At 43.8% G+C, this 26,409-nt stretch overlaps 1 protein-coding gene across 1 annotated transcript in view; it reads right to left on the reverse strand.

The window, feature by feature from the left end:
- The window catches only part of ADAMTS17 (ADAM metallopeptidase with thrombospondin type 1 motif 17), a 168,475-nt gene that overhangs the window by 137,673 nt on the left and 4,393 nt on the right, over positions 1-26,409 (reverse strand). The window contains exons 3-4 of the mRNA XM_082769551.1: positions 20,276-20,441; positions 7,246-7,418 (exon numbers count right to left, since the gene is read on the reverse strand). Of these exons, the coding sequence (XP_082625677.1) occupies positions 7,246-7,418; positions 20,276-20,441 (339 nt within the window). The remainder of the gene's footprint in view (positions 1-7,245; positions 7,419-20,275; positions 20,442-26,409) is intronic.

The raw sequence follows: 26,409 nt of genomic DNA on the forward strand, positions 1-26,409 counted from the left end.
TTTCTTAAAACCCATCTTTACAGAGGTGCCACCAGCTAGCGCCCTGTGGTGGCACCGCTGTGGAGCTGACTGGAACCGGCTGCGTGTGGTGCAGGGCAGCCCTCGGTCTCCTCACAGGAGCCGCTCCTGCCAAAGCCTCGATGCTAACACCCAGTACACAGCCTTTTAAATGAACACCCAAACTGTCTCAAATAACAGTGTTTAAGGCTAGAAAGAGCCTCAGTAAGACAACCAGCCCTTAAATGACCTGACAAGGAAACAAGAGACTGAATTCCACACAGGCCGTTCAGAGCCATTTTGGCAGCACATGGCCAGAATTAAACTAGATTGTACAAGGCAGGTTGTGCCCAAAGTGAGTATTATCACGGAGCCCAGGTGTCTATTTAAAATAAAAAGAATTCAAAACAGTAAGTTATTCCTGCTTAAAGTCAGGCTCCACTGTGGCCGTGACCACCTTCTGCCCTTCTCCCCTAGCCTACAGGGAAACGTCATCCACTTTGCGTGTCAAAAGCTGTTCGCTGTGCCCAACAGGTTATCATCAGCGCATGAGCTAACAGTACCCTGTAAAATGGCTGAGATAATTGGTACCACGGGAGGAGGATTGGGATTTCCCAGTGCAGATGTTCTCAAGATTTACTGCTGCATGGACAGCGTGCATTTTTAGGCAGACTGACTCACAGACACCTCCCCTCCCACTCGCCATGCTGTGGGCCACCCTCCCTCAAGCCTGCAATTGCATCAGACCCTTGAGGTTGCTGTGGCCTCCTAACATGAGGAAAGAAAGAATATTTGGGGTATTTTAGAACTTTTTAATAAAGTGAAGCAGCTGGGAACAGAAGAGCCAGCTGCATGAAACCTACTAATGCTTTGCTAAGCTCTGCCATGGAACAAAATGCAAAGGCTGCTGTTTTAGGGTGTCACCACAGCTCCAGAAAGCAGCTTGGCTGGAAGAGCGAGGGACGTTCTCGATCACTGGACTGAAGGGAAGGGGTGTGAAAAATTGTCAATGTGTCTGAAACGCAGTCATAGGCACTGGTAACCCTGCTGAACGTGAACTATGTTATCTTAACTTCCATCCTATGAGGAGTCATCAAAAGCACAAAGAGTGCTTTGGGAACAGAAAGAGGTATAATAATAAGCCTCACAAAACAAGACAGAATAATGGAAGAGAAGTTGCAGGAGAAAAATGAAAAAAATAAAGTCAATTTCTCTGACATCTCCTTCCCTTGTACACATTTTCCTGACAGAGCCTTACTGCTCAGAATGCCCTCAAGAAATGACAGAAGTGTGAAGCCTGAACCATCTTTCTCCTCCTCCCGTTTGCATTCCTCCTGCCCTTCTTTCTCCTCATACCATTGACATGGAAGGGACAGAATAAATGCAGTTTTGGCATAAGCTGTCCAAGCCTGCCCCAGCATGCATAAAGTACAACCCAGACATGAGGAATTGGGATAAGAGAAGAACTAAAGTACATCAGTTTGTTTATTTTTTTTTAAATTCTCAAGAGCTTCCTCTGCAGGTGGATGGTGGGAGGGAGACGTGTGTGTTTCAGATGTTCTGGAGTTCAGCACAGCAACCCTGAGGGTGAATGGCTTTTTTTTTCCCCCTTCCTTCTCACCCCCCTCCCCACCCTCCCAGCTTAGCATTCAAGCTACAGCCTCCCCATGGCTTTGGCTGCTGGAAGATGTTTGGGCAGCAGAAGCATTAGTCAGGTTACTGAGGTTGTCTTTTACTTGTTTTGAAAAGTGCTATAGGATTTCTAACACCCACCTGAAGCCAAGCTTTCAGATTTCCCCTTTAAACATTATGAAAAAGAACATATTAATGTTCTTTATACGATACAGTTGACATAACTCTTTCTCTTGGGACTGCTGGAAAGAACTCTGTAGACCGTGATCAAATATTTATATCCTATTCCCTTACATTCCCATCATGAAAATTCCAGATCAGGGCAAGGGAGCTGATTATCAGCAACAGCTCTGGAGACTTTATGTGCCAGCACCCAAGAGAACAGAGATGTAAATCCATCAATACGTGCATGATAAAAGTGATTTTATCTGCTACTTCAACGCAGAGAAAGCTCTCAGAGGGGAAATCCAAAATGAAAAATGATCTGCAGAGTGTTAAAAAAGGCTTCAGAGAGTAAAGCAGTATTATTCCTAAAGAACAACATAAAATTTTTCCCTCTTAATGATATCCAAAAGATCACTAACTTCAAGTTACTGCTTGCTATTGCATAGGGCTTTCACACTAATCACATGGCTTAGGAACAGCTGCAGAACTAACACACACTACAGAAACTTACCCCTGCGTCCCTGTGTGCTTGCTGTATTCTTTCAGAAAAAGTCAAGCTCAAAACCAAGCTACAAATTTCACTTATTCCAAAGCTCCAAAAATGCACTTTTATTTACTTAAAGTTTTTAAACACATAGAAAGCAGCTTTTAAATTCCTGTGTTGTGGTCCTGGCAATTCAGAAATCTTTGTCCCTAAATGTGCAGAGCGTCTGTCTCAACAGGATTTCACTTGCAAAGAAAGCTCTGCATAATTGTAAGGAGCCAACATTCACAATTTGTTGTTCAGGTACTAGCTGAAGCTAGTTATTCCTCATCATTAGGAACACTGATATGACCAATGACTTGAATCACAGACTTTTGTCCAGGAAGCTGAAGGCTGGAGTTGTGAAGACCAGGTGCACCAGAGGCCAGCTTATCTGCCTCTGAGGACAGATAATCTCCTTTCTGTGTAACTGCTGAAAATTAAACAAGGAAAAACAAAAGCATAAAACTGCAGAACGCAGTGTATGTCCCATCCTTCAAAACCTGCTCCTGAACTGATCCCAAAACAGCAGCTACTGTGAGCATATTGAAAGAAACACTGGGGAAAGGAAAGGAGAGACCAATGTGCTGCTCTCCTAGTTTCAGGCAGAGAAGCCTGAAGTTGAGTTTAGATGAAGCCTACCTTGCAGGAGCAACACAGGACCTCACAGGAAATAGAATATCCATCCAAATAGCCTCCAAATGGATGAAATGAAGTAAGAAATTACAGCTGCCAGAAGCAGACCAACAGAATGGGTGAGCAAAATAAGTATGTTTTACCATAAAGACACTTTGCTTTGGGGTTTAAATGCAGTTCTAAATGCTGGTGGTTACTGAAGGAGAGCAGGAACGAAGGCAGGAAACTGGAGATGCCCTCATGCCAAAGGATGTACAGAGATGACAAAGTAAAATGTTAACACTGCATCACATTGTACAAAAGATCAATTCCAAGGGAGTTTAACTTACAAAAAGATTAGCACATCTACTTAAGCAGCTGGTTTTGCATTTATGTAATTCTGCTGACATCTCTCCACATCCATGCCCTTGCATCCAGCATGCCCATAAATTTGTTGCCTTGCTAAGGCTGCAGATGTACATGGTGGCATTTGACAACTTCGTCAGCTTTTTTTTTTTTTTTTTTAACAGTCACAAAGCCATCACAAATCTCCCATGGGTGCAATTGTTCTGAATCAAACTCCATGTGAGAAATCAAGAAAATATTTCATTTTAGAGGTGGTGACATTTAAAAAAAAAAATTAACTCAAAGCCTTGGAGCCATGCTTGTTCCCACTCATACATTACAGAGTACCTGAGAGGAAAATTATTCCGTAATCTTGGAAAAAGGTGTCATACAACTTCAAGTATTAGATTATTAAATGGAAGAGCTTGCATCTCTACAGTGACATTCAGAAGTAACAGGGAACCTTAATGTGAATCTTCTTTCTGTTCAGGGGGGTGGTCAGAAACACAGAATATTATTAAAAACACATCATTTCCTACATGAAGCTCTACCTGGTATTTCTGGGTTGCAAAAGGGTTTTGCTTTATTTCTTAGCTGTTATTCTAGAGTAGTTCCCCCTCCCAGGATTCTCATTTACCAAGGGAGCAATAAAACTGTATTTTGTAATGCTGACTTTTTTCCCCTTCAGAAATTCTTGTAACATAAATAGATATTAAATACTTGAAGGCAGATCACTTTATTTAAAATGTCTATAAATATAAAATGCATTAATAAGACCTCTTAATGCTTGTTTTGTGGTTTGACAGTAAACGTAATGGCTTACAGAGAGGAGTTAACTTAATATACCCCTGACCAGTAATGTTCTATTTGCTTAAATGCAAGTATCCAAGCCAAAATTAACATTCTGGTTTCTTTTAGAGGCAGCCCGCCATCCTGCAGCGTAGCTGAATAAGCACTGCCTAATATCATGGGGCAAATCCTGTCCCCCAGCTAAACAGCCACAGAAGGCTGACAGGAGTCACACTGAGGCAGGCAGGAAACAAAGACCCCAAGCAGCCAGGAGGCTGCTTCATGGCATGGGTATACAGAGCACAACTGATCCTGCACCAGAAGAAGGTGTCGCAGTTATTTTCTGAAGGAGTTATGGTTGTTCTGCTCCACGTACCACAAATTTAAAGATGAGAAACTAACACACAAGGATTCATCGTGTTTGGTGCAGGCACTACCAAAGGAATGTGGCTGGGTGAAGGGTTCAGCTAAGGCATACCTTGACCACATCTCTTTTCCTGAAATATATTTTCTGAATTATTCTTCATCCTCTTTTGGTAGGGTGAGGAGCTGCTTTTGTTACGGCAAATGGAATGCTGAAATTCCCTTTGATTTTCTTGAATTTCACCTCGTTTTATAGCCTCATCACTAAAAGATTTATGCAATAATGCGATCTATGTGTTTGCCTATTATTATTCCCCAGTATCCTCTGAGTTTGCTGGCCTTTCACAACCACTTTCCTCAGGGAGGCAGAAGCCTGAAAGGTACTATGCTTCTACAAGCATGGGAAAGTAGGTGGCCAGACTAAGGTGAGGGACACTCTCAGTGCTCCTCTGAAGGCAGAAAAGCTAAAACATAAATTCAAACCCTATCAGACAGCAGAAAAACCACATGGGTGAGTCCCCAGGAGCAATGACTTAACAGTGGGAAGCATTTCAGCTGGATTTTACACCTTAGGAGATGTCAAGTAAATGTGCTCCTCAGCCAAGACTCCTCTTCCATGTGCACTCTCTAGTGTCTACTAAAGGGCTGAGCTCATACTACAGCATCAAAATCGAGCTTAAAAGACCATCAGGCAAACCCATTCGAAATTAAGCTCCAATATCTGTTTAGAACATGGGTTTGCAGGACCCAATCCATCATCACCTCCTCACATACAAACACACCTAGCAAGCTGATGTTGCTGAGATTTTCTGCAGGACTTCTCAGCCTGGACAAACAACAGCATTCATGGCCAGCTTTTGTTTAGTGTATTCAACCCAAATGATATTTAACAGTCTGATAAAGCTACACAAGATAGAGATGTACTGATGTCTACGGTGAAAGAAGAGACTGTTTGGCAAGAAGACCATCAAGACGTGACTATACACAAGCTTTAACAGATCTCACAGCCATAAATAATGGTCTGTCCCAGCCCCTGCAAATCAGACAGGCACAGTGGTAGAGCTTTACTATCACACTGACAAAATATTTCAGAGCAGATTTCAGGAGAAGCCCTGGCTTGCCAGTGCAAACAAACTGTATCCATCGCCCCTCACAAGGTCCCAAGAATCTGACACATGGCCAAAACTCAGCCCTGGCACATGTTACATTCATAAATGTGCATCAGGTTGGATTAAAAAGTGACTTGAGTAGCAGAGTTGTTCAGAGCCGAACTTGTGTTCTGCTGCACTGCAAAGATGGTACGTGAATTTAAAGGTGGGGGGACCATGGCTCTGAGAAAAATAAGGCACTTGAGACCCCAGCAAACATCCTTAAATGCAAGAAAGCCAGTAGAGCCTGAAGGGATGGTCACAAGAATGGATTTGTTGAAAGAAGACATTTCCTACAAACCAATCCAAATAAAGAGAGAGACACAATGATGCCCTATTAAGGGACTATTGTCACAGCATGCTAGATGGCAAAATAAAAGGTAGAAGAAGGGACAGAGGGAAGCACCTCGTTAAAGGAAAAGACTAGTTAAAATACCTACTTAATCAGCAAAATACTTCACTACAGGAGGGCTCCTTCACACCAGCACTTGGTAAAGGAATACAAGACCTCTTATAAAGCTCCGTTGTCCCATTGCTGGGTTATGCACTGAACATCTGCCACTCAGGTCTTCACTGGGAAGCATGACCAGTCAATTACTGTTAATTACTGTTTTTTTTTCCCAATCCAATTTGCTGCTCATGAGCAAAAACAGAGCTGTCCTCAGGAGAATGAACCGTTCCTGGAAGTTACACAGAAACACAAGCTTCCTTCAAGACCTCCTTGAGCAAGTGCCTCTGGAAGGACCCCTGCTGACTCCAAGCAGAGTTTTCAGTGTCCACATCCAGTTGAGCCATTGTCTTTTTATTTCCTCTGCCAACAACCGAGTGAGCACCCATTGTGCTCCCTTATCAACTGAGGCTGAATACTACTAGACAGCTAACAAATTAACAAGCACACTTCAGATGAGCTCACAGCTTCACAAGGCTCTCCCCACTCCTGGCAGACTCCCTGCAGAATTTATAGAATGCTTCCAAAGCTCCCCTGGCTATTCACAGGTATGAGCAGCACCACTCCACACAGCACAAGAGGTCTAGGGGTAGAGAACAGCATCATCTGAAATTCCTATCAGCTGGCAGTGATGAGTTTGACAGGCTTTCTACAGCAAGGGAAGCAGACATTTTCATTATATGCAAATCAGAAATAAGAAGTGTTCCTAACTGACAAAGCCAGGCTTTGTGCTGTAACAATTTAACTGCCTCCTATGACAATGACCCACAGGGAAATGTATTCTTAAAAAACAAATAAAAATAAAAATAAAAAATAAAAACAAACAAAAATGAAAACAAGAAACACTATGTCAGATGAGACCACTTATCCACTCTTGAAACCTCTCTTCCAAGGTAAAGCACAGCAGTACAGAAAACACGGTAGAAAACGCTACTCCCGAACAACTCCAAAATGCTACCCAACTGAAAAATTGCAATGTTACTTTCAAAATAGCTGTGTGGTTTTTTTTTCTTTTTAATTGTGACTGTGTTAGGCAAATACAGTGAATCACATAGATGGGGGAGAAGAGGCCCATTACACAAGAAAAACAAAATCTTTCCTCATACCTCAAGGCCAAAACAGTTACCCAGTTCAGCTGTCAAGGCAGCCAGCTTTTATCTACCCTTAGCTATGAACTGCTTACTCCTGCTGCTTCTTTTGAGAGTGAAGTAAATACTCACCATATTCATAACTGTGAGGATGAATCTTTGGGCAGCCTCTGCACCATGGTATTGGACCATATCAGCATCTGCCACCACCAGTGTTTCTACTGTGTACTCGTTGGTAAGCCGAATAGCATTTCTTCTCTCCCTCCAGTCACTGGTTGATTTCATCTTCTTTTGCCTCTTCTTTTCTAAAAGTCAAAATATTTATTAGGGCACCTTGTAGCTGGCAGATCATAGTAAAACATTTATATTCTTTTTATCACATATGCTTGTGCAAATTCAGGCTGCAACGACTTCTCATTAAAATGTTCTTTGATGAAGAAACAACTTAGAGGTTCCACTGCAAGTATGGAATGGAAATCCTGCTTGTGAGAAAAGCAACATTCCACTACAATGGAACAAGCTGCAATTCAGGACAAAAATTGGGAAAAATTTTAGGACAAGAGACTGTGTTGTGGGATGCAACACATACTAGACTCTGTAGGTTCTTGTTAGCCAAGGAAGTTGTAAGATATTCCTGGAGTCAGTATTTCAATCAGTTTCATTTTAACTTGCTACCAAGCATTACTATAGCAATTTAAAAGAACACAAAATACCAAACAGATAGAGTCTTAATCACTTAAAAATTTTAAATTAAGTCAGATTGTTTTGGAACATGCATTACTGGCCAACTGCAGAAGTCTCTGGATAAAACCCAGAAGTGCAGAAGGTCAGGCTAGATAAGACCTTCTCAAGCTTTCTTTGCTCATTTATTGCTATTGGCATGAGCACACACACCAGCAGCTGCAGTCACTGGCCACCTACGTGAAGAGCGCTCACACGCCTCTCTATTGTGGTATGTACACCAAAAGCAGGGAACCCCTAGACCAGCTGATCCTTCATGGTCGTAAGTTATTGGAACCTGTAAAAGTGACCCATGCTACAGACTGCAAAGTAAAGAAGTAGTAAACTACTGCTAACACAAAAATTAAAGCACGGAAGTTAAACTTTGCTTCCTCCAAACCGAGAAGCTAATGCATTACTATTTGTCCCCTTCTAAACTGGAAGGTGAAACGTGTTTCACGGCTCAAAGGCAGATGTGCAAAGCAGCTGAGGCATGAACAAAGGAGAAATTAAGTTCAGATCTGAAACTGAATCTACTTGCTTTATTTCAATCACAAGAAATGTATTCATGTTTTCAATTGTAAAATGAAAGAAAAGCAAATGAAGTCATTAAGACAAATGTATTTTGCAGAAAGATACGAACTGCCAAGATTCACTGAGATATCTGCTTACTGCTCAGCCTGCAATAGCCTATGGATAAGGTATTGACACCAATATCAGTGCCAATTTCTTTTAGTGAGGAAGGGAGTAGAACACACAACAGGTCCTTAAACAGCGTAGAGTGTAAAGACAACAGTCAACGGAAAAGTGACATGGGATAAAACATGCTGGATGATCAGACAGATAACTTTCATGTCCCACTACACATGCTGCTAGTTTCCCAAAGCAGTCAATCCCTTTTGATTTTTTTTTTTATCCCCACATTCTGTTTATCAGCTCTTTACATATTTCAAGCTTGAAATTCCCTTGTGTTCCAGGCTGGTAAAGGCACTAACATCCAGGTGCACAGTTTCCCCAACTTTTTGTAATCACAGTGACCAACTTCATCAGTTGTAAGCCCCCCAAAGCCCAACTGAAAAGGGCTCTGTCTTCTTCTTATCCCATTTTCTGTCTTGTCAATGTGCACATTTGCACACATCCATCCCATCCCTGTTCTCAGTTGTCTAGCAGTCATTCCAGTATCGCTCTGTACATGCTTTTGTGCCCAAGGCATCAACTGTCAACACTTGGTATATATTTTAAACTAAGAAAACAACCATGAAATTTGATTTGAATCTTTTCAAAAAGGGTTTGGAAATATCCCCCTGGGTCTGACAAGACAGACGGGAGCCCCTTGACAAGCAAAAAAACAAAATCCTGGGGTGCTCATAAATAATGGGAGCTACATGCTAGAAGCAAAGTAGAAAATTACCAAGTTTCAAGGCTTCTTTTCACATGGTCTTCAGGACAGCTACAGAAAAGGGTGTAATCGTGACAATCTGCCTCAGAATAGGGGATGCATATGTTTCTAGGTGCTAGAGAAAAGCAAGAAGATAAAATGGAGCAACTATAGCAGAAAGGACAGATGAGCACACCTTTGGTTTGCCAACTATGAAATGGAGATGATTTCACCTAATTTCTGTGAAATAGCTCTCACGTTTGTTTCTCAGTTCATTTTGTTCCATTCCATTCAGCCACTCACTCTGCAAAGCCACACATCTTCAGCTGCAGGACTATCAAGGTTATCATTTAAATATCAGGAGAGAAGTCAGAGAAGATTATTCCAGTGTGAACACTGATCTTTTGGGTCTTGCTGCTGGCAACCAAACCTTCTCGGAAGCAGCAGCAATCCTCCAGCAAATTATTGCATTGGTAACTCCCTGATAAATTCAAGGTTTTCAGCTGGTATAAACCTCTTAGGGGGTCTAAGCCTCAACTCAAGTAAGTCTGGGCCTGGCATTGAAAAAGCTGTGAAAAATCCCTAAGTGGAGGAAAGTAAATTCAGAGCACTTAGGATTCCACTTCAAAAATCTCTTCTTGGTGGAAAAGAAGCCACTGTTGTCAAAGAAGGAAGCCACTATGCCAGACTGTAGCTTGCATTTGCCATGCAACTGCCTGGCACGGTCCTGCCTCGCGAGGCAGGTGAAAGAATTGGCAAGGCCTTGCCCGTTCCACTCAGCACCTCTTTGGAGCAGGCAGCTGTACAGAACTCCAAAAGGTGTGATTTCTGGAGAGCAGCAGCAAAGGGACCCCTGACAAATTTCTGGGTAGTCTTGCTTCACACAAAGCCTCTGGACCGAACCCTCCGTGAGTTTTATTTGAATTTGTGGATTGGCTGCTTTCCACTGGGTGGCAGGGACTAGAAACCATGTGTGGAAAACTCCCACCCCACAGGCTCACCTAGAAACACAGCCAAAGTGACCTAACATTGAGAATCTGAGCTCTCGCCCTCATCTGCTTTCTAACAATCTCCAACTGCAAGCTTACCAAGTGCCTAAAACAGGTGATGTGTAATGGTCCCAAGGGAGCCAACAGAGAGCTCAGGTGGTCACTGCTCAAGAGGTAAGGCAAAGCAAAGCAAACTGCTTGAATGGAAGTCCCCTCTTTGTTTCCTTTCTTTTTTCTTTCCCTTCTTAGGTTTGCAGATCCTCTCTAGGTACCTTTTCTTTAGCCTTTTTGTCCTTTCTGCACTTGCAGAGGGCTGCTTTCAGAGCAGTCCCTATTTGCATCTTCCTGCCTCCCACATATGCAAACAATTTTCCAGCCTAATCAGGCACATGGAGAAAACACAAAACTCCTCATTTGCATGGATGAACAACAACAAACAGAACAAAAGAAATACGCGTATTCTGTATCAGAGACAATTCATGAAGAGGAGCCAAAGATCAGAAACCAATACTAAAAATAACTCACTAAATGCATCTGCAACTCATACCTGAGCTAAATCAGCTTTATGGAAGTACCAAAAATAAAAAATAAAAATCTCTAGAGCCTCACTTCAGAAACAAATCAGCACAGAGAAGTCTCATTCCTACCCTATGTGATTTATGGACTATGGGCAGAGAAACCCTCCATGAGTACATGAAACCCCAAACTAAAATAAACATCAGCCATTAAAACAAGGATTAAATGCTTGGTGGATTCTTTATTTGAACAAACTGATGTTACAAATTTTGTGGTGCAGATGTTAAGTGTTAGTGTGAAGGCATGAGAGGCCATAAAACATGGGCAGGAGGCTGTCAGAGGAGTTTACATAGCGGGGAGCATACATAACCAAATTGCACACTATTTTAGGAGTCAGGTGTTCCCCGCTTAAGAGGTCAGAAATACATGTGAAATATGAGCTGAAACAGGCAATCTACAGCACAGCACGTATATGCTGTGGGTGACTAGGCACAAGGGACATTACTCTTTTGCCAGTTACTTTGACAGTGTGTTACACAGCCTATCTGGCCCAAAATCCCACAAAATGCAGGGCTGTTACATGATGGCAGAAGAGCAGTACAGCACTGGATCCTCAACATAAAGTGCACCTAATGCTGCAGAAGCTCAATAGCTGGCTTTCGTTACAGGCTCTTACCTTTCCATGGCTAGCTGTAGGCAGAGCAACATGATCCTATCACCTTCTGCAGTCCAACAGTCTTCAAAATCTCCCTCAGAATGGCAAAAAATATTACATATATAGCACAACAGAGCTATTCTGAAGCCTCAGTAGAAAACTCCTTATGTTCGAGTGCTTTTTATGGCAACCCAACAGATGTATAATTCCAAAGCAACCGCCCCAAATGACCTTTTCCTATTACACACCGAAAGCCCTGTCTAGCACTGTCTGGTTCTTGGCATGTTCCTGCTGTAACTGCAGAGTCCCTTCCTGCTCCTCCTACCTCCCTTCCAACAGTATTTCCCAGATTCATCTCAAGACCGACCTTCATTCCTAGCCCTCAAACTTTATTTCTCCCTAATCTTCCCCTTTGTAATTTTAGCTACCTCACTCTAGTTAAACCTACAGAAAGTTTCTGGATGCAGTTCAACGACAGCCACAAATACAAGCCAAACTGCAGAATTCTTTGTACAAGGCCAGACTTCTCCCTAAAAGCCCTTTTCTATTGCTGCCTTAAAAATCCTCTCCACCTCTTCCTCAGGCAGCCCTCTGCTAGCTCCCTCCACTGATGACCCTTGTAACATCTCTATGTCCTCACCTGGAGGGCTAGCTCTGTTTTCCTCTATGCTGTTACTTCAGTAACATAAAAAGGAGAGAGCTCTTTGTCCCACCTGGCCACATTGACTGTCCCTATGCCTCAGGAGCTTCTAGAGAATCCTCTTCTGGTACTCACATCAGGCATGTTTTATTACTTTCATGTAAAAACAAAAATCATCACCTGTCTGGAGCAAAGGAGAGACTGAGCGTCACTGTACACAAACCAAGGCTAGAAATTACAGGAAGTTCTTGCTAAGGTATATACTAACCATAACTCAGTCTGAAGAAGAACAAGTTTGCTGTATTATCACAGGGACAGGACACCACAAAGTTCCTCTGGGACCACTAGTAAAATACAAGCTCCTCTCAAAAGGCTATCAATTCTGTGTTTAAAAGATTAGCGTACTGCACGTACACCTCTTGGACACTGCTATTCAATCTAGACACTGCACTGATTTCAAATAACTTTTCAGATGTATCACAACGACTTGATTTCATTTAAAGTCAAAAACGAAATGTATAAAATTGAACAAGAAGCAAGTGAAACAAGAAGTGGAAGTTATCAGTGGCACTTACATCCCAGGAGAAGAGCAAAACCAAAATCTGAAGAAAATATAAGCAGGCTTCCTTCTTACTTTGAATTAAGATCAGGATGGGGGGGTGAAATACAGACACGAATGTTTATTAGTTAAAGACACACCAACAGAAACATGCTAAAGATTAAAAAAATGAATCTATTCCTCACATTTGGATCTGACAGCAGAGCTGCTTTTGAACCCTTTACTGAACAGCTTCTTCAGAAGACGAACAGCACAGCATCACCACAGGGGATGCCCAAAAGCTGTAACACTCAATGCCCTGGTTTGCTCAGCTTGGGGATCAAGCTGCTCATGGTTAGAAGTAAGACAAATTTGAAGAGCATCAGAGCACTGAGGCTTCCAGCATGGCAAAACATTTGCTGCAGAAGTCAGCCCAACAAAAGATATGCGCTAACCCAGCCTACGCTAAAGGAGCAACCTCAGATCACAGGACAGCTCAGAGCTGTGAGATCACCATGGGCTTCCCAGCCCATGAGGGGTCAATTCAAAACTCATAGCATCACCACAAACATTCCTCCACTGGCTCCTGGGGGCTCTGTGCATTGGTTACCTTGCAGCTGCAGTTTTCATCCATACAACAACAGAGAGGTTCTTTTCAAAACTGATCTCCTGAAGGAAAAAAAAAAAAAAAAAAAAAAAGAAATCACACTTCAGCTGCAAGGGCCAAGCTCCACACAGTTGCTTCCTTGACAGCCCTGTACTACAGCACAGGACAGCCCTATGACCTCCACCAGCTCACTGGATCAATTTGTCAGCAGGGTTTCTGAGATTGCCACCTCCTCAACTACATGCACTCATCTCCTTTTAAAAGCACACCCTCACTGTAGGCTTTCCACTCAACTAGACACAAGGACTCACTCATGTCAGACAGAAGATAATTTACTGTTACACAAAGCAGGCACAATGAGCACTGTCTCATCCTAGGACCATTGAAGTGGGAATGGAAATACCTGCTCTGTCACTCCCTCTTAGCCTCTGTGCCTTGGTTTCTCTTCCTATTTGATCTGTTGCGTTACTAGTTGTAAATTCTCTGAAGCAGAACTGATTTCCTTTGCTTGTGACTGACACAAAGGTCCCAACTTGCCTGGGGCCATGGGGAAGATCCTGTAACACAAATACAATTAAGATCCAAGTGACAAGGAGTGATGTATGTAGGACTGAACTCAGAGTCCTCAGTTCTGATCACTTAAACGTAGCAGATCTGAGACCAATCATAACGCACAATCCTAATCCATTCCAGGGCTTTAGAGACTACGAAACACTTGGCTGCAGCTTTGCTGTGAAAAATGGCATCGTTGGCCTCCAGGTTTATTTTGTTTTAATGAGTCTTTAGCAAACGTGCTTGGTTTGCAAAGAATGTTTTCACAACTTCCAGCCATACCAGCCCATCCTGAGCTCTGGCAGCCAATGCCAACCACTTCTGCTGAGGTTGGAAGAACCCACGGAGACTTTACCAAACCAGGAGTTCCCCACTTACAGTCTGGCCTCACCACTACACCTACACCTTCAGAGAGGTAGCACAGACCTCCTTGGAAGCCAGGCAATTTGTTTCTGGTGATTTGCAAAATCCAGTAAAGAATTCACTTCATCTCCCATAACTGTGTTGGTTCCGTGGGTCAAACTGAGGTAAAAAAAGTGCAGTAGTTATTTCTAATCCATTATGTATACATGTATGTCAAACTACACAGGGAGCAGATCACAGAAAGAAACCACCAGTTTATGGAGCAACTTCTCAGAGCCAAAGCCTTACAGTACCACTGCCAGCTCTGTTACTAGGCCTAATCTGTAAATAAAGAAACTGTTTAAGAATTAGAGGTCCCAGCAACCTTAAACTTTCAGTGCCTTCAGTCATGGATGCTCAGAGTGGGACGTATATGGATGATGATTCATGAACTACCCCAAGGAAGCTTAGAGCTTTTGAACAGGGACAAAACCTGCCAAAAGTGTTCCCATCTTGGCCATACAAACACGTAGGTGCTCAACACGTGGCAGTTTTCACACTGAAGATCCCAAGTGATCTGCTAAAGGTCACAAGTCAAACACTAGGAAGCAAAGCCAGGAGAATCCCAACTCCCAACTCACGGCTCTAAACCTGAGCTATGATTTATGACAATATGGAAAAAATGAAGACAGCTAAAAGGTAAGTAATGTATCTTAGTCTGCCTGGAGCCACCTGTCCGCCTTCCTAGCCAGAATGACCACTGGAATAGCCATGAACATCCCGAGAGAAGGACGGTGGACACCAGACACTAGCTCATTAGCACCTGTCAGTTCAGATTTCATTAAGTTCCAGTGGAAACGAGCATTAACTTTTATCAAGAACCAAGTGAAGGAGCAGTACAGTTCTACTGTCTGCAGCTGCTCTGGAATGGGAAGAAATCCACAAACTACAAATATTTGCATGTCTCTTTTTTTTGATGTCTTTTTTGCACCTTGGCAGTAGAGAAAGAAGACACTGAAGTCCCTCCTGCTCCGTATTACCCGTGCTGCCCTCATGCTCAGGGCTTCATCCAGAACAAACCAGCAATAAAACTTTGCTCGCCACATGTGATGGAAAAGGACACTTCAGAATGGCAGGCTGCTCCAAAGGGCTGCTGTTTGTCAGCCATAAGGAAACAATCACACGCTTGCAGGGAAAATCCAGACTCTCTGTTTGGAAGACCAGGGACCTGGAGAAACCACAGGATTTATCCACACAAAACATACTCCCATGGGTAAAGTGCTGAAAGACCTAATTTCTGATACAGGGAATACTTCCATACTTGCAAACACTTAATCACATTACATCTTCTACATAGCCCATGCTGAAATCCTTGCTTTAATTCTCCAACAGATGCTTCCTAATATGGACTAATACAGGTTGCATTACATCTCTCTATTTTTAGTGCACATGCTTTTTGGCCATAACAGCTGCTGTTTCAGGCCAAGTCAAACCTGCAGAGAAAACACATCTAAGAGACAATGATTAAAGATGGGGAAATGCAACATAGCAAGAACATGTGTTTGGGATTTATACCTGTTCAGGGAAAGCGTTCCCTACATTTGATACCTGCATACTAGCACTTATTTAAATTATTACCAGCTTTGATCAATTGTTAAAACAGGTGGCAAACTAACTAGACAAAGAAGCCATGCATTGCTATTTTGTGAATTAAAATGTTGACCCTCTTGTGTTTTTTTCCCTCTTACTTCTGTCCATGCAGCACATTTGCATTAAGTGAAAACTGTTTCATTCAAGATGACAAAGGGGGGTTTAAAACAAGCTTGCATTGAAGAGTAATTTATGAGGCCTGCATCATAAACATGAAATAACAACCTTCCCTCCAAAGACAAGCTGCTCACTCCCATGCTTGTGGGCTGCATTTTATATCAAATCCCTTCTATGCAAGGGGACTTTAATACATCACTGGAGACCTCTGGAAAAGTTACAACAGAACTTACTTTTCCCAAAGAAACAGAAAATTTTATGACATGGTTAGCAGAGAATCCTAAGCTTTCACAACATGGTTTGACTCCGTCTTTAACGCTGGTATTTTCTCTCAGCAAGAAAAGTTAGGGAAAAAATAACAGAAAACTTTTCCCATCCTAAGACTTTGATGGCACAGGAAACATGCAAAATATACGACCAGATTGGAAGAGGTTGCGAGTTTCCCTCACAAGCTGCCTGGACAGGGTCCTGGGCAACCTGTTCCGGTGCAGGCTTGGGCAGGGGTTTGGAGCAGATGGACCCAGAGGTGCCTCCCAACCTCAACCATTCTGGGATCCTGAGATAACAGCGGATGTTAAACTACCCTTGTTCCATCAGTTACCACAGCCATATCCATTTATTGCAGCTGAGGTGGTGGATATCGTTGCGTGGAAACAACTTTATTTTTTATCCTGTATGGTTGCAGAGAGACACGGCAATGCAAAAAGCCCTATCTCAGGTATTTCCCAGCCCCAACTGTAAGCTTTAGGGGGGTTAACAAAGGAGATTGTACAGTTCCCCACTAGTCCTCTCCCTGGTCTACCGATTCCTTCACTGCCAAGGACTCTTTCTACGACATCCGAGTTTAGGGGGAAGGGCAGATGCTGCTGAAAGACAAAAATGCCCTGCAGCTACTTCTGGGCCCCAGGAATAAGTTGAGAACTTTACGCATGGAGGTCCAGGCCGAGCCTGAGGGCACGGCAACAATCATGTACGATGCATTAAAACAGTGACCTCCTTCTCTCCTCGCTTGGCTCACCTGTAGAGAAATCCTTATCTATAGGTATTAAAACCCACAGACAAAACTCTGTGACTCCATCCTCTCTCCAGAAAGACCCCCTACTACAAGACCTCAAGACCTTTGACAAAAATGTTGCCAAGCTTGTTCTTTAAAATCAGAACAGTGTGGCAACAGATTTGTACCCCAGATTCGGCCCACGTTCTAGAGATGAGAACCAAAGAGATGTTTCACATCGCTGGTGTGAAGCTATTTCCCATGTTTTTAATGACGCCGTGCTTCAGAGCAAATGAAACCCAACCTTCCCTTCCTTCCCCCTCACAGCACATGCACCTGGAAACCTTTTAATGGGTTTTCTGTTTGCCTCACAGGGGCTCATGTTCGTGCCTGAGCAGAAACGTGCATTGTGACTTGAACTCTTTCTCCTGCTGGATGACAGGTGATAAAAATCCTACAGATACACGTATCATATGACTAACAATAGCACCTGGCCCGTGATGACTAGATCCGTCCTTTGCCGCTGGAGCACTTCAGAATTTAAACAAAGGAATTAAAATATCAGTCCTGAACCAACAGACCTGGGATGTTTTAACCCTTTCATAGGCACTTTCAGCTTCAGATCTCAAAGATCCACTCACATAAAACCTTAAGTGCTTTCCCACTCCTGCCTGCAGCCAGATTAATCCTCCCGTACAGATTATTCCAGGAGACGTTTGGCTCCCACAAAGCTCTCCCGCAGCTCTAAAAATTTCTGCTGCTGTAGGACATTAAACTACTTAAGCTAAAGGAGTTGTTTTAGAGATTTTAACAACCACTTATCAAAACAGACTGCTAGCACTACATGGCCCCAAAGAACTGTTCAGTTCAGCTTCCCTCTCCCAGGGCTGGGATCTACAAGGAAAGCACCACAAGGAGAATGCTGCTGGAAAGCTGTGCTCTGCATCCACCCAGCAGTGCTGGCACATGGCACTACCTGATTAAGCTCATTTTGCTTTCTTAAACTGCTTTCCTCCCCCTGCCCCTACAAATACTCATACAAGTCACTGTACACCAGGCATCTTTAATATTTTTTTTTATTTTTTTTTTTTTTAAGTCAACTAAGCTCAGATATCACAGGGCACTGCTGACACTAAGTTTGCCACTGAACTCCGCTAGCTATTTAAATTCCTGGGACACGATCAATACCTCATATTTAAAGAGCAGCTTCTGATGCTTTGCATTTTGTTTGAATCGCAAATAAGCCAGCATCATGTCACATACTGCTGAATGGCAAAATTTCAAAAAGAAAAACTTCCAAGGTGATTCTCATCTGTTTTGAAAAATCAAGGAAAAACACCTAAGGACTGGAAAATGAATGTGGCAACTCTGTGGCTTTTTTTTTTCTGTTGTATTTGCACAGACATTATGATCTTCAATAATAAAGGATGTGCATCTAAAATGTCTAGGACATGAATACTTCCTATGTATTTCCAACTTCCATTCTTTTCTGACAAGTTTGAGCCTGGGTGAGCCAAATTACAAGCCAGTGAGAGAAGGGTTCTCTAGTACAAATCTAATCAGTCCTTCGCTCTGCTGATGTTGCTGAGTACCACAGTAGAGTCACCTTTTTCCAGGAAAAACTCTGTAAGTAAGCCCCTGGGCCACCATTTCCACACAATTTCATTGGGAATAGACCTTTTGTGTGTCAGAAAGGATTAATTTTTTTTTTGTTTCGAAATGCCTTGTGCACAAAAGTTAATCCAAACCAGACAGGAGTCAATTAGGTCGTTAACGTGCTAAGCCTATTAACAGCCATGACTTACATTTCTTTCCCACAACAATGAAAAACATTCAGAAGTCTGCCTTTAAGTGGCAAAGCCCATGAGCAATTTCATTATTTTATGACACAGCTACTTGAAGCAGTGGCTGTTTGCACAAGCAAGCAGTACTCCCCACTGGGCTGCAGCCGGGTGCTTTGTTCCCCTTCTAGCACAGCCAGCCCGTGGGCAAGGCAAAGAACCAGCACCCAGGGCAGCCAAACTCTGTTCCCAGCTCTTTTGCAAACTCCTGCGTGCGTGTTTGTAAACCACACGGTTCCAGATTTTCTGATTTTCCTCACCTAACTGCTGAGGGAAGGACTAAAGCCATCTTGGTCTCACACAAGAACCAGAGAAGCACATGCTGTCCCCAACTCCATCCTAGTTTAGCCCCTCAATCAGCATCAAATAGGAAAAAATCCAGTCACAGAGCTAGACCCTTAGCTTCAAGAAAGCTTTGCATCAGGCTATCAATTTCCCTCCGCCTCAGATCCACACTCACTACATGGACCTTGCCACCTCCTCGGCATGAGCTGAGCTACAGCAGTACTGTGTGCAGGTTCGTGCATGTGCACATGTGCTCTGAGCCCAACAAACATGATGAAATTCAACCACTTTGCTTCCAGAAGAGAGTTTTAGTTCCTCAGTCCACGACATATCTGCTGACCTACCAAAAGTTCAGCTCCACACAAGAGAAAATAAAGGCCCTGCCCACAGGACTTACCGACAAGCAACACCAGCTAGAAGGCAACCTTGTGAATGAGCAGGCACAGGTCATCTCTGGAGGTACACAGGCTTGGTTAAATACAAAAACTTAAAGTATACACGCAAACTTTCTTCTGCTCATGGCTGCCTATTCCAGCCAGTTCCTTCAGACCTCCACTTTGACCACTTTTGCCAAGAAAGAAGCCTTTTGTGCTGCCATTTCCCTGTAGGTCTACAAACAGGGGTTGTTCTTGATCACTCTGTTCCCAAGTACAGTTCCCATACTTGTGAATCTCAGTCCTGTACCCGTTACACTTGCTATTTCTGCTTCCCATTTTGTCCCTTTAACAGCCACGTAAAGGATAGCATAGGCATCTTCACCTGCTGCCTCTGTATGGTATCCAGCCCATCCAGTACAAGACAGAACCTGAAATATTGGTGGGGCAATAGGGCAACAGAGGAATAAATAAAAAAAAAAAAAAAAAAAAAAAAAGAATATAAAGGCACCCTGAAACCTGAAGAAGAGATTTGGCAGAGTTCCTAATAAATACCCCCTGTATGCAACCCACTCAGATGGATTTCCAGAAAAGATAAAACTCATTTGCTCCAAATGAGACAGGAGCACCTCTTGCAATTGACCTCAGTTTCAAAACTTGGGTCTTTGCTAAAAAATGGTGTGAATACCTTCCTGAGCAGCAATCACGTTGCATGGTTAAAGCAGAAGTCAAAGTTTATCTCCTCCCAAATTGAAGGTTATAGCACGTGTCCTAACTATTTCTGTCCTTGTGATGTGGCTCTTTCTGCCTGAAGTAGCAGAAGAATTCATTAGCACATGCCATTTTTCACCACCTCCAGCTGCCCAAACACTTGAATTACAAAACACAGACATATCTGGCAGGACCACAGTCACAATTACAACTGCATACTCATGGCTGTTCTCTTGAGCCACTTCAAGCTCACCTGCTACAACCTTGCAGTGCTCATCAGGAATGTGCGACTTCATGGGATGGCTTGGTTTTGTGGAGCGCCTATGTCTGATGAAGTGTTCTTTTCCACTAAATGAGGTCTCTGATGTATTCACTGGTTGTATTAACATTTGCTCTGATCCAATTTGAATATAGCCAACCTGTCCACAAAAGAAAAAAAAAAAGGAAAAAAAGGGTATCAGACAGTTTGGTATCCTTACCATTTTATCAACCCAGTCTTAAGCTAGACCATTTCCCTGCAATCATTATCTACAGTGTGAGGAAGAGTGATTATGGTCATGTTCAATCTGCATAGTACAGAACAGAGATCTTCATCTGCTTCTCATTTATATATATATATTTTATTTTACAGAGCACTGTTCAAAAACATCATTACGCAAGGTGTTATACACGTCCAAAAAATAAAAATAAAGGAGGAGGGGTTCTTGTCAACGCCTTGCCTTTGAGTTCTTCCTCTCCCTGCAGCTAGAACACCGCGGTCTGGAGCCATAGATACGTACACCTTACAAGATGCTCAGCTCACATGAGAACGAACAAACCCTATTAAAGAAATGCTTTCGTAAACACCTTTCTGACAGCTAGAATTGCATTGCTATCAAATGGCATTTAGTATCTCAGCAGAGCAAGGCTGCCTGCAAACAGCAGACCAGCTACACACGTCATTCCTGCAGACAACAAGCGTTGAAGTGAAGTCACAAGCATGACTTGCAGACCCACCCGCATTTTTTGGTACGGGGACCAAACTGCTTTTGCTGATTGCAGTAGGGGCCATATACAATTGCTGCTCTCCCTGCAAGCCATAGGTTGGGTTTCGGGGGTCAAGCTGGGCATGGACTGTTGTAGCTTCCCAGTGACAAGGTTTTTCCACCGTTCCTGGAATAAGTAACACGAGGAAGACAAAGGCCCTGTCTAAATAACAGTAGACTGCACAGGTCAGAGCACTAAACCCTGCCTTTCTTGCACCAGCTCCAGACCTTACACCAGGGCTGGCAAGAACATCTTTGGAAGGCAGCTTCTGCCCCTGGAGAGCCCTCCTCTGCCTCTAACCGATAGTTTTTAAGGATCTTTTATGCCTTTCCCAGTCCTTTTCTGGCATAGAAGGGAGAGAGTGAAAGCAAAGATATCACCTTAAAACTTAACAAAGCTTCTAGGTTCAGTAATCAACGCCGAGCTTATAGCACACTGGAGAAAATGAACATGTACAATGAGGGTGATTTTTTTTTTAAACTTCCTTTTCATTGTACTGATCCAACGTTATTTGTATGGCAATGAAAAGTCTTGAAATACAGCTCTCTGTAACGCAGTCCCTTGGAAGAACTCTCTAGGTCTGATCCAACTTCTGCTAGCAAAGGAGGGCTTCACGTGGCCTGCCAGGAGGCATCCGACTGTGCCTCTGGTACACCTGGTGGGTAAAGGGGCTTCCAGAGGGCTCCTGGAGGTTGCCTGACTCTAACACCCATCCCAAACACAGAAAGGCAGACTAGACTCCCCCCCAGCCGTCACCGAGCTCTGTGCCAGCCAGGCAGCCGTCCAAAGAAATGCTCTGCACGTACATGCAAATTCTATATATTCAACAGCTGACTGTACTAATATGATTTATAATATACATTACATACGTACTGTAAATTGTACATTTCCACACCTCCCTGCCAAATTCAGTCCTCACGTACACCCAGGAAATCCCTTTGGCCTAGTATTTCCAGCAAGAGGAATTTCTGCTGAGAGAAATGAGAGCTCTCATCTTCTGACAGCCGTACAAACCGAACAGCATTCAGGGGAAAAGCAGGATCTCTCGCAAAGGGTCACTCCTTTTCAAAGAGCACTTGAAGAAATCACTGTTTCTGTTTGCCAGGGCTGCAAAGCGCGCTGATAACAATTAGTCCTGTGTCTCAAAAGAGACAAGAGAGACCTCTTCTGAGGTCCGATTACCTAAAATGTGCCAGAAGGGCTCCCATTTACGAAGAAAAACAGACTTTTTTTTCCTTGCCCCTACAGAATACACACTGATTTACAAGACCCACTCTGCCCTGGAGTTTCCAAAGGGAATTCCTCTTCACTTACATTACAGGTTGGGCTTTGTCAGACTTGTTGCACAGACAGCGAAAACTCCTGTGCCTTATTCCTCCAGCCTCCTTTACGATGCTCTCCGCTACTTCCCCTCCTCGTTCCAATCTTCCAGCTGGGAGGTAGCCCCAGCCCCCGTATTTAATATAGGTTTTAATTATTTAGAAGAAGGGTTGTAAATCTGGTGCCATGGTACTAAAAGCCACACCAGAGCTCCTGAAAACCTGCCAACCATTTTTGTTGGTGCCAAAAATATGTAAGAAGAAGTCAGTTTCATCACCACCCGACAATATCCCAACTTTTCTGGCATCAAGTGTGAAAATAATTTAAACCATTGGAAAGGACTTATGGTTCACATTTGCTTTGGAATTGTGAAACCTACGGAGGGAAAGAGCCATGCGTCTTCACCCTGGAATAGGTTAAGAAGCAATCTCAAGTTCAATCTGACAAGCCAACTAGAGTTTCAGGCAGGAAAGATTTGCAGGATTGGGCCTGTAAAGTGTTCCTTGGGAGTTACAATTCTCCCCAACCTTGCCAGTTGGGTTCTAGAGAGTCCTCAAACCTGCTGGCCCAGATGAGAAGTTTTGACCTAGTAACCCGAATCCTCTGGTCATTATTTTGCTTTTTCCATATGAAATGCATTCCTCGTATTGCCTCTGTCAACTCCAGACTACTCCAAGCACCACACGCTGTGCTAGGCTCAGCAGCAGATACCGGCCATCAACACTGCAAATGCTCCGAGTTCTTCTCTAGTCTGTGCGATCTTCACGGACTGCAAAGAGCCAGATTTGAAGATAAAGAACAACAACAGAAAGCTACGTAACTATCAGCGCTATTTTCCCATGTCTCTGGAAATCATTCCAGTTAAATGAAATGCTTTGGAGCTGCTAATCTGTGTCTGCCTGGGGTGATGCACCTCAAAAGCTGGCATACTCCCTCTCGTCCTGAGAGCACATAGGAGCAGGACCAGGCACTGCACTGGATGCTAGTGCTGCTCAGCGTCCTGGAAAACAGGCAGCGGTTGCCCAGCCCGGCCATCCCAGAGCACCTGAGACACAGGAGTCATCAGAACACAAAAATTCAGAGGGGTTTAGAAGTTCAGCTCACTCTCTCAGGGGAGACCTTATTCTCCCTCTTACTTTATTGCTCCTGCAACTCCCTGAAAGGAAGGTGTGGGGAGCTGGGGGTCAGCCTCTTCTCACAGATAACTGTGATAGAACCAGAGGGAACGGCCTCAAGTTGTGCCAGGGGAGGTTCAGGTTGGAAATGAGGAGACATTTCTGCTCAGAAGGAGCAGTCAGGCGTTGGGAGGGGTTGCCCAGGGAGGTGGTGGAGTCACCGTCCCTGGGGGTGTTCAAGGAGAGGTTGGATGTGGTGCTTGGGGACATGGTTTGGTGGTGACATTGGTGGTAGCAGGGTGGTTGGACCAGATGGTCTTGAAGCTCTTTTCCAACCTGAATGATTCTGTGATTCTAAATTCATCATCATCTGTATTATTAATCTAATCTGGACATCACAGCTAGCATGACAGCACCATATAGCTGACAATCACTCAGCTTAGTTAATAGGACAGGATGGAATAATTTCAGCCTCAGAAGGCAGGCAACCAAACCAGCAAGTCAATTAAAAGGATAAGATATGCTGCCCAGTACAGCCCCAAGGACCGCAGTGCTTGACAGTGGCTGCATCCTCTCCAACCTATTCTCCTGCTACCCCTGGCTCAGCCTTCCTCTACACATCTCCCCGGTCACTGCGCCTTTTCCCAGCCTAAATAAAAGACAGCAGGGAAGGAGGCAGGTCCTCACCCCGTCCCCCCCAAAATCACAACAGCAGCAAAGGGACCACTAGGGCTGGCACTCGGTGTTTTTAACCACACCGTCCTGGCTCCACTACCCCATCCCCAGTAGTGCCGGGGGAGATGCAGCAGCTTGAGGGTGAACTCAGGACAGGAACCCAAAGTCTTCAGCGGTCTCTGTGCCTTCCCACGTGTTAACAGCCTCCAGCAGTTACACTGTTTTTCCAGCCCTTTTGATTTTCACAACATCTTTGAAGATCCGTGCAATGCCGGATCTTTAACAGATTTTTCTTTCTCTCCTAAGTGTTCATTAGTTACAAACATATGAACACGCAGAAAAGAGAACAGTTATAACCATCTGAAAAATCCCATCCCCTTCTCAATTTCTCAAGTGTTACATGTAAATCTTAATTTAACCATTTCCTCAAAGTTAACATGAAGTCAATACCTAAAATGAAGGAAAAAAACCTACACAGATTGGATTTAATAAACTTCATGTGGCTTTTAGACCTGTCCTTCTCAGCTATGCCTCAGCTTTAAGTCAATTATTATTTACAAGTGCAAATCAAGCGAATTTAAAACAAAAGCTTTAAGCCAGGCCTTGCTCCAGCATCATTTCAGCTGGACATACCCGCAAGTATCTGCCTGCACCTCCACCTCGACCTGCCCCTGCCTCTGAGACTACTGAGTGAGGAAACTCCCTTTTGTTCACTGTGGAGGAAGAAAGAAAATCCCAGCACAAAGAAACCCAGCACAGCAATTTTGAGAGGTTTAACTTCATGGCTTATGGACCAGATATGGATGAATGCCAAGCAGCTCGTCTCCTGGACAAGAGGATTTGACAGAGCTGAAGGTTTCCTGAGGGGAAATCGTATCTTCTTATAATCCTAGCATGCCTGCACTGCCCTTGCTTTCCATCCCAGCAGAGGCTCTTGCAGTCACCTGAAGGGCAGCACTGCCCTGTTGCACACACGAAGCACCTGCTACCACTGGACAGGGATTGGGTTCACTGAGCTTCAGACATCTGCCTTAAACCAGGCATCATCTCCCCAGCAGTCAGTGAAGAAAGGCAAACACAGCCAAAGGGACAATTCACCAACCTAGGCTAGCTAAGAAACAGGACAAAGCATCAGGGAGGCACTTACTTGAAGCACCCATCTTCTTCCAGCTAACTGGCAAATGCACGTTTTGCATTTAACCCTGTTTAGTACCCAAACGACCATCACGACCCTATGATAATCATTTCGCCTCATCACCTCCAGAATCTCTGCCCAACCTTCCTGAAAAAAGGGAACAGCTGGCTGACGCAGCAAGGTCCAGAGGGACGCTCTGTCAGCTCTCTTTGCCCACACTTCCCAAACTTACCAACAGCTACACCCTCAGGAAGTCTGCGGATGGTGCCAAACTGGGAGGTGCAGGGGATGCAAATGAAGAGTCACTGTTCAGAAATATCTCAAGAGGTTGGAAATCTGTCCACTGGGAGCTGCATGAGGTTTGCCAAAGGTCACCATACACGCTTGGAAGTAAAGAACTCCTTTTCTTCTCGGTGTTGATCAGACAAGACTACACAAGGCTCCTAGAGATGAACCTGAAGTCTGTTTAAATCAAAACCTAATGCTCATTTGGATGTACCCATCGCCCTCTGAAAACTTTAACTTTCAAAACTTTAGGTATAAGAATAACCTACACCAGCTGCAATGCACTGACACCGCAGTCCAACAGACTGCACTTCAGCATGTCCAAATGACTCTAGCAAGAAGTATAAAAAAAAATAAAAAATGAAATACATCAAAGTCTTTGGGAATCCCACATTTTGGAGGCAGCATGAAGCAGCACCATGCAGCTGGGGAAGAAGCCTCCCCAGAGGCCAAATGACCCTTCCTGTTTCCTCTCTCTTGGTCCACAAGACAAGTCAAGTCACAGCAGGACTCAAAGAAAGCACCACTGCAGTCACAGCACAAGTAGATCGTGCTGAAAGGGCCTCCTCTGCTCTGCTCCCTGCACTTCAGTCAAAGAAGTGCTGCAAAACGTAACGCTGCCCCGCCGAACTTTGCTAGAGAGGGTAAGGGCAGCACACAGACAGCAACAGGCAAAACATCACTGAAATTTCACCTGAAAGCAGTTCTGCGAAGTCTCAAGCAAACTGGAATTTCCACACTGGGAAGAGCCATACCTCATCTACGACCTGACCTCAGACGGCTGGAAGCAGAAGCCTTAATCCCCTACACAATTCACCTCCAGACAACCCA

The sequence above is a fragment of the Aythya marila genome, assembly GCF_965140915.1.
Source record: "Aythya marila genome assembly, chromosome: 11".
In the NCBI taxonomy this organism is placed as follows: Eukaryota; Metazoa; Chordata; class Aves; order Anseriformes; family Anatidae; genus Aythya; species Aythya marila.